General features: G+C 36.9%; 1 protein-coding gene across 1 annotated transcript in view; it reads left to right on the top strand.

Annotated features, from left to right (window-relative positions):
- The window catches only part of SEC24A (SEC24 family member A), a 112,760-nt gene that overhangs the window by 59,261 nt on the left and 40,601 nt on the right, over positions 1 to 12,898 (top strand). The window contains exons 10-13 of the mRNA XM_006888060.1: positions 1,290 to 1,402; positions 3,946 to 4,064; positions 8,884 to 8,939; positions 10,010 to 10,216. Coding sequence (XP_006888122.1) covers positions 1,290 to 1,402; positions 3,946 to 4,064; positions 8,884 to 8,939; positions 10,010 to 10,216 — 495 coding nt within the window. The remainder of the gene's footprint in view (positions 1 to 1,289; positions 1,403 to 3,945; positions 4,065 to 8,883; positions 8,940 to 10,009; positions 10,217 to 12,898) is intronic.

Below are 12,898 nucleotides of genomic sequence, written 5' to 3'. Positions count from 1 at the left end.
CTGAGTAACATTTCAACATCAGATCCCATTTTCATTAACTCTTCTATTTTCTTGGGAGATGTCTCACTTTTATTATTTTTGAATTCTTCATTTATCTTTAGTCTGGCTGCTTCTAGTGCTCTCCCATCATTTTTAAAAACTTGTTGTCTGGTCCTGTGCAATGTTTTAAAGAGTTGTAAAACCTTGGTGCTTTCCTTCTTCCTCCGCACCTGTACCGGGGCTTGTCGCCCAGTGCGGCGTCCCCCAGTCCAGCTACACAAAGACCCCAGACAACCTTTGCAAAGTTGATATTACTTATGCCGTTGGCATCGCACCCATCCCCACCCGAGCCCTGTCACCTTGGCCGCCTGACCCATGGTTCTCCACGCTGCAGCAGCCACCCACTTCTGATTTTTGTTACCAGTAATTCGGTGACACATTTCCTTTTACAAGTACTTTTCCGTATTTGAATGGCCCTCAGAGGTCTTGCAATTTTAAAATATAATGATAATTAAGCCATATTTAATTAGCTCTTCACATTTTTACAAAGTACTTATATCCTTTTTTAGCCTCACAAACAAGTCTCTGAGGGAAGGTTTAGAACTTGTTAATCCTTCTTCATTTTCCTAGAAATCCAGATTTCCTGGTTTGTCTACTCTTTGACTATGCCATAATAATTGCCTCTAAGGAAAAGAGATAACAGATTGCCTATCCAATTTTGATTTTGGACGTTTGGATTTTTTTATGGGATTGAAAATACAGCTTTGCTAAAACAAGGAGTGTTACAGATTACAGTTTAATGTAATCTCGTTAAAATGTGTTAGTTAAATAACCAGGTAGCTTGGTTTGCCCCTAAATTGGAAAATATGGTACCTGTATCAGAAGTACATAAAACATAAATGTACAGATTAACAAATAAATATAAAGTAAGCCTCTGTATTAGTAATACCCAGGCCAAGAGAGTAATACTGCCTGTTCTCCCGGAAGTTATTCTGATCACAAGCCCTTCCCTACCTTAGAGGGAAAACTCCCCTGGCTCCTCAGGCAATCACATCCTCATTTTTTCTTTCATCACTATGATGGAATGAATAGTATTATTTAGTTACAGTATAGCATAGTTTTGGCTATTTTTAAAAATTCTTTCCTATACTCTATCCATTATTGTCTATTATGTAGTCTCCACTCAATGTGAAATAATGCTTATTTTTACAGCTTGCTGTATTTGAACACAATCTTTTAGTTATATAGCAAAGATAAGTATAAATTTGATCCTGGTGAATACCTTTAATGAGATCCTTTTGTTTCTTCAGTTACGACCACCTCAACCGCCAGTGTACCTCTTTGTATTCGATGTGTCTCACAATGCAGTTGAAACTGGATACTTGAATTCAGTTTGCCAGAGTTTGTTAGACAATCTGGATTCGTAAGTGTCTTAATTTAGCTTAAATCTAAAATTAACTATGTTTACAAAATTAATAACTAATTTCCAAAATGCAGTTATGCTACTTCCCCCAAATTGTGTTTATATTCTTGTTATTGTGAATATACGTGGCAAAATGTAATTAGTTTTTTAAAAACCACCATTGTTGAGTCAGTTCTGTCTTATGATATTCCACTGGGTTTCCAATGAAACAAGAAGAAAATGCCTCATCTTGATTTCACAGAGAAATTGGTGGATTAGAACTACCTAGCTGCCTAACAAGGATCTCTGGTGGCCTAGAAGTAAGGAGCTATGCTGCCAACATGAAGGCACAGAGTTCAAATCAACTAGCTACACTGTGAGAGAAAGATAGGTACTTTCCTCTCATGAGATATACAGCATTCTGAAAACCTACTGGAGGGAGAGCAGTGAATTGGTTCCAACTCAATGGTGCATAACAACAAGAAGCACCTAACAGGAAGGCTCTGATGGCTTAGTGGTAAGGAGCTGAGCTGCTAACTGAAAGGCAGGTGGTTTGAATCCACCAACTGCTCTGAGGGAGAAAGATTGGCAGTCCCCTCCTGTGTGATTTACAGCCTCTGAAAACCTGGTAGAAAGTCAACTAGGAGTTGTTACTCACTCAAGAGCAATGAGTGATGAAGTGAGCAACCTAACATGAAGCATACCAATAAGGCTTCTTCATTATTCTTTTAAAAAAATACATTGAAGTCACTTTTTACCTGCAGTCTCATTTGCCATTAGGAGCAGTATTTTGTTTAAATCTTTATTATGAAAGCACCAGTGTTTCTACCATTCTTCTGTTTCTGTTTAATCCTCTAATAAACATTTTTCTGTTGAGTATTTTGAAGCAGATCTTAGACAGCATGTAACTTCACTTGTAAAACCTCAGAATTTATTGGAACGATACAGAGATTGGAACGATACAGAGATTACCATGGCCCCTGCGCAAGGATGACACGCAAATTCGTGAAGCGTTCCATATTTTTGACCCTGAAATGAACCAGTCTGTAACGAAGGCTAACTCCTAACTCCTTTCACCTACAAATTTCGTCTTTGGATACAAAGCTAAAGTGGATAGTCCTTACCAAGGGACTGTTTAAAAAAAAAAAACCTCAGAATTTTTTTAATCCTAACTCCTAGTACCATAGGGAATTCTGTTGGCTTAGTGGTAAGGAGTTAAGCTCCTAACCCAAAGGCATACAGTTCGAATCCACTAAATGCTCCACAAGAGAAAGTTTACTGCCTCAGAAAACCCACTATAGGGTCAGCTATGAGTCAGTTCTGCTTCCACAGTACATAACTAATACAACAAACAAAACGAACACCGTATTATATCCAAATAACAAACACATCATCTAGGATTTTAAATAACTCAGCCCCTCAAAGCATTAATTTCCCATGTGTACTATGCATGGATATGTTATCTTCTTGGGCAAAAAAATACAGTAATAATTTTATACTGATCTAGTACCCTTTTACTTTTTATTCCTGATTATTTTAAAAATGTTTTTCACACATTGCATTTGGTTGTAATGTCTCTTAAATCTTTTTTTTTAAATACCTGTATTTTAAGTGGTTCTTATATGCCTAGTGTAAATTCTTAAATGCACTTTGATTTCATAAAATTTTATGTAATAAAATACAGCTCTGTTGTATGGTGTGGAGGACCAGATCTAATTAGAAAAGAACTTCCTCACTGGAGTGAAAAGGGCATCATTGTGCTTACCATTTTTATTCTTTTTTAATTTTATTATTTATGTCTGTATGTACCGTCAAATCGGATCTGACTGGTACGGGAGAAGATTGCCCCTCCTTCTCCGGCAGAGCTTCTGATGGATTTGAACCGCATATCTCTGGGATTGCAGTGCAGCTTCTTGCCACTAGGCCACCTGAGCTCCCCCCATTTTTAACATTGTAGATTGTCTGTTGACAAAAGAAGCTGACTTTCAGGCATGAACAACAATATAATTTGTGTTTCCTGTTGTGAAACTGCAGTTCCACATATTTTGAGTTGTTAAAAACAATGCATTGCTGCTCTTTGATCTTAAATAAATATGTTAAACAGTATTCGAAGAAATTCGGGCAAAATTTTTTAGCACTGCACATGCAGTATGATAGTTTCTATTTTTTGTAGTATGATTTATATAATATTTCAGAGTTAGCATATAACCAGTTTTTTAAATTTTTTTTTTTTAGCGTATGATCCTATTTATAGCAGTCTTTGTAAAATAACTTAAAATCATCCGGAAGGTTTTATATGTACTTTTAAATATTTGTATATATTATTTACTAAATTATGAAATAATAAGTTTATATAAATGTAATTAATTTTTATTTGTTGTGTTAACTGCTAATTTTTGTTTGACTATGTGTCACACTTTGAGTTTCTTGGGTTTATTATTTCTGTCTCTTAGTATCATTTTTATAATAGTAAGTTAGATATTTGCATGTAACTCTTAGTAGACATTTTATTTATATTACTTATGGGAAATTTTTATAAAATACTCTTCTGAATTTGCTTTTAGGCTTCCTGGCAACACTAGAACAAAAATTGGCTTCATAACATTTGACAGTACAATCCATTTTTACAGTCTTCAAGAAGGTCTCTCTCAACCACAGATGCTAGTAGTTTCAGATATTGAAGGTATATGTTATTTTCTTAAAATTGTTAAAATGCGTTAGGAAATGTGTACTTTAAAAATATTTTGTAACTAATTAACAAATTAAAAAGTATGACATATATAATGAGAGTCTGCTGTTATCAGTCACAATCCTGACTATAAACTCCTAAAGATTGTTAGAGCTTCAATAGTTCTTTAATTCAGGCTCTCATTTTTAAGAGGAAACAAGGCTATTGAGGTAAATTCTGAGAAAGGCAACAGAAGCAGGTTAATGTTAAAACTCAGGCTAAATTAATCCCTTTTTACCACTCATTGATGCATTCAAAAAGAATTTCAATGCTCGGGTTTCGCTCTGGGACCGTAATAGTAAACAAAGTAGACAAGGTCCCTGTCACTATGGAGCTTACTTTTTAATAAAGGGGGGAAAATAAACTAAAATTAGATGAAGTTACTTACTTTGAAGGATATAGATAAAATGATGTCAGTGAAAATGAAGAGAGGTACTGAATGGATTGGGTGGGCAGAGAGGCTTCTTGTTTTCTTCTTTCCTTCTCTCTCTCTCTCTCCAAAATATCTTAATGTCTTCTCATAAATTGGAGGATGAAATCTAAGATTTATAGGTGTATAATCAGTTCTATTTATGTGTTAAGACTTTCATGAGCAATAATTAAATACTGATAATGAAAGCTTCTTAATGTTGTATTTCTTTTAACAGTTGTGTCAGGCTAAATAATGTGCTGGTTATGGAGTTTTAGGATTAGGCTTTTTTTTTTTTGTAAATTTTTATTGTATTATTTTTACGTGTACCGTCAAATCAGATCTGACTGATACAGGAGGAGATTGCCCCCTCCTTCTCCAGCAGAGCATCTGGTGGATTTGAACCGTGTACATCTGGGATTGCAGTGCAGTGTCTTGCCACTAGGCCACAGAGGCTTTCTTGAAGCCTCTTATATAAAAGGAGATTTGACTGGTTCATCTGTTAAGGTATTTTTCAGGCCTTAATGTTCTTGTGATTCAGGTACATATTTTTATCACATACACTTTGTTAGGTGTCATGGGGGCTAACAAGCTAAACAAAACTATACTGAGTCCAGGTAACTTTTTACTTGTGGGTTTTATTGTTTGGTTGACTTTTTTCTGGGTTTATAGTTTAATAAATACTATAAGAAGAAAATGGGACCATTTCTTTAACTCTCGTTATTGTCAAAGATTGAAGAGTATAGTACTTTATTTTAAAAAGAAGCAGCTTAACAGATAGTACTGAGACAACTGGATATCCATATTGGCGAGTAATAAAATTAGACTCCTGCCTCACATAGATACAAAATTATTTCAAAATGGACTATAGATATAAAAAGCTTAAGAACCAAAATTATGGAACTGCTAGAGAAAAAAAGAAGTGAATTTTTATAACCTTGGATTAGGCAGTGGGTTTTTTTAGTTATGACACTAAAAGTAGAAGCTACTAAAGAAATTACAATTTTAGTAAAATTGAAACTTTTTTGTGTTTTAAAGGACTTTATCAGTAAGTGAAAATATAATCTACAGGATAAGATTATATTTCTTTATCATGTATCTGATTAGGAATATATACATCGAGTACATTAAGAACTCCTACAATTTAATAAAAAGACAATCTAATGTAAAAATTGGCAGGAGCTGTTAGTAGACACATTGCCAGTCAATATAAAATATTCAGTATTCTCTTAAAACAAGTGGCCAGTATGCTCCACATCAAGAAAATACAAAACTCCAGTAAATAAGACTAATAACAGCAAGTGTTGACAAATGTATAGAACCCCCATGCATTATTAATGAGAATGTAAAGTGGTCTAACCAGTATGTAAAATAATGGATAGTTCCTCAAAAAGTTCAACCTTGAGCTGCACAGTTATTATATGCTCTCAAATTGATTACAAATTGTAGTGACCCTAATAGTGCAGAGTAGAACTGCTCAGTAAGGCTTCCGATGCTCTAATTTTTATAGGCACTTATCATCAAGTCTTCCTTTCTGAGAAGTAATTAGTAGATTTGAACTGCTCACCTTTTTGTTAGTAGCAAGCTCTTAACTGTTGGTCCACGAGGACTCTTCAGAGTTACCTTAACCTGTTGCCATTGAGTCTGACCCGTGGCAGTCCTCTGAGTTTTCTAAGGCTGTAAATCTTCAAAGGAGGATTTCTTCCATCTCTCTCCCAAGGAGTGGCTGATAGATTAGAACCACCAACTTTTTTAGTTAGCAGCCTAACATGTAACCACTATGCCACCACAGCTCCGCTTAGAGTTGTTATATGATCCAGCATTTCCATTATTAAGTATATATCCAAGAGAATTAAAAACCTATTATAGCAGATAACAAAAAAGTTGGAAACAATTCAAGTAACCATCATCTGATGAAGAGATAAACAAAATGAAGTATGTTAATATAATGCAATATTAAAAGGCTATAAAAATTATTGAAGCATTGATAAATGTAACAGCTGAGATGGACCTTAAACTTAAATCTCTGTTGTTCAGACAACTACGTGGTCAAATGACTAGAGGATATCCACATTTATTCCATTCCCAAAAGCTATTTTGCATAGGGTCACAGGGTGAAAAAAAGCCAGCAGCAGCAACAGTCAATCTTTAGAAGTGGAATAGAAGAAACCAACTTGTTGTTATTCTGTAAATCTGAAGGCAATAAACTGAGAGCTGTCTAGGGGCATGGTCTCCAACTACCTTAACTGTGAACATGGCTTTGCAAATCATCAAAAGCTGTGGGACCAATATAAGAGAGTGCTTTCTGCACTGTAAATTCAGAAATGATGGTAGTGGAGAGACTAGGAAGAGGCTGTGGCACTACTGTAAAGAGACTGTGGAAGGATATAACCAGAAGAATCCTGGAGATGGAGCCACATTAAAAGACTTTGCTTGCTGGATGATTGATGGGAAAGCTGACTTGTAACTACCCTGAGATAAAGTTTACTGGATGACTAAGGAAACCAGAGGTTTCTTGCTTTTGTGCTGCTGAACTGAATCTGGACTTTCCCTAATTAAAGAATTGTGTCTTGCTAGCTATTATTCTGACTTAGGACTATTGGAATAAACCTGGACTTGTATTGGTAATATTCTTTGCCTCCCATATTCCCTAAACCATCTTTCTAATAAACCCCACAACTGTAAATAAAAAAAAAATCTCTGTTGTTGAGTTGGTTCAGACTCATAGTGACCCCCCCCATTGAATTTCCAACACTGTAAATCACAGTGGGAAGGGAGAGTTCATCTTTCTCCCTTAGAGTGTTGTAGGATTCAAACCACTGGAATTGTGAGCCCTCTAGGTTTGTGTGCCTTGCTATGGACTATATGCCACAAGAGCTCCCCTTGAAACATCGTGCTGTATGGAAGAAACCAGACACAAAAGACCTCATGTTATGAGTCTGTTTGTAGGAAATATCCAAAATAGGCAGTCAATAGAGAGAGGAAGTAAATTAGTAGTTGCCAGGATTTAGTGGGTAGGGGACTAACGCAGAAAAAGGGATCTGAGTTTTAATGTCTGTGGGGTTAATTTCTAAGATGATGGAAAGGTTCCAGAATTAGGCAGTGGTTGCACAACTCTGAACATTCTAAAATTGGCCAAATTATACTCTTTAAAGAGCAAGTTTTTCACAAGAGTGCATGCTTTAAAAAATCCAGAGGTGATGTGTTAAAATGCATCCGTTTCCATTTACCAAAAACCCCAACAAACCTCAAAAATCATTGCTGTGAAGTTGGAATCCACTCATAGCTGCCCCTCCATGAGTATTCAGAGGCCTCGCAGGAGGTTGCTCATCTTTCTCCTGATGAGCAGCGGGTGCCTTAAAGCCACCACCTTTGGGTTGGCAGTGCAGCTCCTTCCCCACTCAGCCGCTAGAGCTCCTTGTTATGGTAGATGAGTGGTATCTTAGAAAGTGGTTAGATATTGTTAAATTATAACTTTTAAACTTTATAATGAGTCTCAATTTTTATTTAAAAACAAATAGCACAAAAAAGTAGAAAGTGAGACTTTTGTAGTTTTCCACCCACTCCTTCATCTCTACCCCCTGCCCATGTTTTTAGTGTATTTCCCTCTAAGGAAGAAAATTCAACTCCTACACAAGAATATATTTCAATATTAAGAAACTCAATTGAGTGGTTAGTTAGCACATACCTTACTAATCAATTTTGTAATCTCATTAAGAGTTGCTTGGGGAGCTCTGGTGGCCTAGTGGCAAGAAGCTGCATTGCAATCCCAGAGATAGGTGGTTCAATTCCACCAGATGCTCTGCTGGAAAAGGACGGGCCATCTCCTCCTGTACCAGTCAGATCCAGTTTGACAGTACACACACACAGAAAATAATAAAAAAATAATAATAAATAAGAGTTGCTAGTGGGAGTCCTCTTTATGAGATACTACATACTATACTTGATCTTAGCCAAAAGGCTGAGAAGCTTTTTGCAAGGCAGAGCTATTAGCAAGTTCCAGTAATAACAGCATTCACGTGTGTGTTGCCAGTTAGCACGTTTTTTAATGCCAAGTGAGCTTTTTACCAGTTTTCAAGTGCAACCAAGATAGTAAGCAGAATCCTAAAGTCATGTTTACTTATGAAGCAGAGTACTTGCTCAAATCCTGTTTGAGTTCTTACAGATCAATATTTTTAGATTGTGAGGCTTTGCTATAAGCTAGTAGGCAATGAGTACCTGAATCGGTATGCCTTTTGTGGCTCGAGTCATGTGTAGACAAGTTTTTAAAAATGGAGGAGTTGGCTTTTTTAATGTGTGAAGGTGGTTAATTTGAAATATCTTGGTTAAATTTTGTTTTTAACGAATATGTACTTACTCTTTCAGATGTTTTTATACCTATGCCAGAGAACTTATTAGTAAACTTAAATGAAAGTAAAGAGGTAAGGCATATTTTCCTATCTGACATGTATATTTACACTGAAAGAAATATGTTTTTGAAATTAATTTGAATTAAAATTTTGCTTCTTTCTGTGATAGCCTTTTATATTTGGTCAAAGTTAAACTCCATCAGATTGAACAGCTCTTGAGTTTGTCCTTGGACTGACTATTTTTAAGTCTTACGCAGCAGGGTGTATGTCGTAGGATGAGCTTGTCTCACGGAAGAGGAGGTCTGACAGGGACTTGTCTTGCTAGCCGTGTGGGAAGTTGGGAGGGTTGCTGAGATGAAGCTTCTGGTCAAAACGCAGAAGCACATGAGCTAGGCTGCTTTCAGTGCCCTTTGCTTTTCTGATTCACAGAGTGTCATTGGGGTCAGTTCAGAAGAAACTCTTATTACCTGCCTGGAAATTGCCATGACATAATACAGTGAGAGGTGAACAGAATGTGTCTGAGGGGGGGCGTTGTCTACCCTGTACATGCATATATGCCGTAGGGGTAACATTTTAATCAGCAAGTCTATGGTCTCAGCAGTTGGCAGTGGTGATTTTTCCATAGTACAAAGTATTTTTTCCCATTGACTCTATTTGTAATTATAAACATCTTAAATAGGTAGTCATTGTTTGTTTTATTTTTCTTTTATAGTGATACTACTAGTTGACAAATTTCCTAGCTATTTTAGATTTTACAAGGAGGAAGAATTAAACTCACTTTAAAATGGAAAGAATTAAGTGTGTAGAGGTAATTGAGAAGGCCATACTGCATGGCATTAAAATGAAATCTAAACTGGAATGGTTCTTTGGATAAAATTTGGACTTATAGTCTTGCTAGACTATTGCATGTGCAAGAACTGTAAGGCCCCAATTTTAATTTGTCGTGCTTGCCAATTTATGATGTTGATTTAAAATGGCTTTCTTGTCATTTGACCAACTTCATTGTTTATTGTACTGTCTGTAGATTCTCTGACCATCATCATGACTCAGTGTCTTGTCTATTGTATTAGTTACTGATTTACTGTGGGGGAAAAAAAATTAAGTGGTAACATTCTCTACTTTCTTGCTTTATATTCCACAAGCTTGTCCAAGATTTACTGAAAACTTTGCCACAAATGTTTAACAAGACCCTGGAGACCCAGAGTGCCTTGGGCCCTGCACTTCAGGCTGCTTTTAAGTTGATGTCCCCAACTGGTGGTCGAATGTCTGTCTTTCAAACACAGCTCCCAACTCTTGGAGTAGGAGCCCTGAAACCACGAGAGGAACCCAACCAAAGATCATCTGTTAAGGTTAGAAAGTTACCAGGTGATAAGATTTATGCTAGTGCCCTTTGATCACAGACAGAGCCTATAGGGCGGTGTGGGTACAGTTCTAAGGTGGAGGGAATATAAGGGGGCAGGTAAAAATTTTCCCTTTTTTAAGACATTCTTATTTTATTCCATTATCCTTTACCTTGACTTACCTTTCCCTTATTTTTAGAATTTTATCAGGCCACTAGCAATTCAACTTACTTTTGATAGAAAAGCCTAACAGAATATACATACTAGGGATGAAATAGAACTTGAATGAGCAGTTAGGAATGGTCCAAATTTGGAATATTGACTGCCATAGATTTCATTTGAGCACCTTGTGATTATAAACTTAGTTTGAGGTCTGTCTCAAAAGATCATGTGTGAAAGTGGGGAGGTGGGAAGTCACTAAGTAACAGAGTTCAATGAGTAGGAGGTGGCAGTGGTGAAGAAATTAGGAAAAATCCAGTGGGGGCCTGAAAAGACAGGGTACCTGAAAAAGATTGTAGGTGTGCATCAGTGGTGATTAATTTTATAATATACAATGTATATGAATGATGTATGAAACACAATGTGAATATGTTTGAGTGTGTGAAACACAATATATATGAATGAAACAAACTGTATATGAATTTTATATGCAGATCAATAGAAAAAAATTATAAGGACAAAAACTAAAAAAAAAGATCATGTGAGAGGCTATGTACTATAATTCTAAGTCAGTTCTAGAATCAGACTGCTTAAATCTCACTGTTCAAGGACTGTAGGACTGTGAACAGTTTTTCTATTTCTTTGTCCCTGTGTTTCTACTAAGTGCTTAATAAAACCTATGGTGTCCTGCTGCTAATCAAAAAGGTTGGAAGTTCAAATCTGTCAGCTGTTCTGCAGGAACAGGTGGACAGTCTCTTTCTGTAAAGATTCACAGCCTCAGAAACTTGCTGGAGGGCTGCCATGAATCAGAACTGAGTCAGTCACAGTGGGGTGGGATAGTACTCACCCACTCCTGGTCATTAAATCAGTTCCAACTCAGAGCTGAACCTCCATGGAGTTTCCAAAGGCTGCAAATCACAGGGAAGAGAACTGCCCATCGTTCTCCCCCAGAGCAACAGGTGGATTCAGACCACCAGAGAAGCTTGGCCTTTGGATCAACAGTACAGTTCTTCATAGACTACTCTACCAGAGCTCTCTAGAATAGTAAAGGTAGTGTTGTTTTTGTTGTGTACTGTAGAGTCAGAACCAACCCATAGCTGACTCTCTGGCAAGTTTTCGGAGGCATTTAATCATAAAGGAGGAGATTGCCCAGTCTTTCTCCCACGAAGCATCTGGTGGTCTTGAACTGCATGCCTTTGGGATTACAGCACAGCTTCTTTCCACTAGGCCACCAGAGCTCCAATGGTAGTGTAATAAAAGTATAATATAGCATTTAATATATCTCTCCAGAGTACTCAGAAGCAATGATGTCAGTCTAGAGACTAAGCTACACCTGAGCCAGTCCATGGTCTTCACATTTACTTGCTATGCATCAGAGAGCTGGGCAATGAAATGCTGACAGAACTAGAATCGATACCTTTGAGTTGTGGTGCTGGAGAAGAGTCTTGAACATATTATGGACCGCCAAGAAAACAAATAGATCTGTCTTGGAGAGGATGAAACCAAATTTCTCCTTGGAGGCTAAGAATTTGAAGCTTTGTCTCACATACTTTGGGCATGTGGCCATGAGAGACTGATCCTTGGAGAAGGAAATCATGCTTGGAACGGTGGAGGGACAGTGCAGGAGAGGAAGCCACCGGATAAGATGGATTAATACAGTGTCTGGGGCAATGGGGGTTGGTGTGTCAGAGTAAGTGAGACTGGCTCAGGAGAGGGCAGATTTCAAAGCTGTTGTACATAGGATTGCTATGAGTCACAGACGACATGATGGCATGTAACACAGATTTTTGTTAAAATAATGATTATCTTTGCCAATCAGGGAATTAGTATAATAGCTTTATTTCTCTTGAGTGTTAAAACGAGAAAGTTATTTAAGTAGTATATACTTTTTCATTATTCAGAAATACTTTATTAATTTCTGTAATCACACTCATTTAATAAAGCCTTATATATACTTAATACACAGTATGTTACCCCTGTACAAATGGAAAAAATAGCTAAGCTTAACATTTCTTTTTTTTAATTTTATTTTATTATTTTTGTGTGAGTGTACCGTCAAATCAGATCTGACTGGTACAGGAGGAGATGGCCCCTCCTTCCCCGGCAGAGCATCTGGTGGATTTGAACCGTGCACCTCTGGGATTGTAGTTGCAGCTTCTTGCCACTAGGCCACCAGAGCTCCCCTAAGTTTAACATTTCTATGCATCTGTGGTTGTTAATTTCAGTACAATGCCTATTAAGTGTGGTACAACTGGGATACTTTTTCTAAAGTTTACAAGTTTACAGCACAGCTACAATTTTAAAAGTCCCAATTTTATATGTATTTAGATAGATACATTGCAGTGTGTTTACATCATTAACAGTAACAGCTTTTCCAGGTTCTACAGTCACTAAAGACATTCAGCCCACTCCATTAAAAAAGAAAAAAGTTCTCAGCAGAAACCATGAGAGCAAGAAGACAGTGGAATGGCATCTATCGTACACTTAAATAACACAACTTTCAACCAAGAATACTGTACCCAGCAAAACTAT

The sequence above is a fragment of the Elephantulus edwardii genome, unplaced genomic scaffold, assembly GCF_000299155.1.
Source record: "Elephantulus edwardii isolate Elephantulus edwardi_28Jun2011 unplaced genomic scaffold, EleEdw1.0 scaffold00064, whole genome shotgun sequence".
NCBI classification, from domain to species: Eukaryota; Metazoa; Chordata; class Mammalia; order Macroscelidea; family Macroscelididae; genus Elephantulus; species Elephantulus edwardii.
Note: the sequence above shows the minus strand (reverse complement) of the source record. Positions and strands in the feature narration are given on the sequence as shown.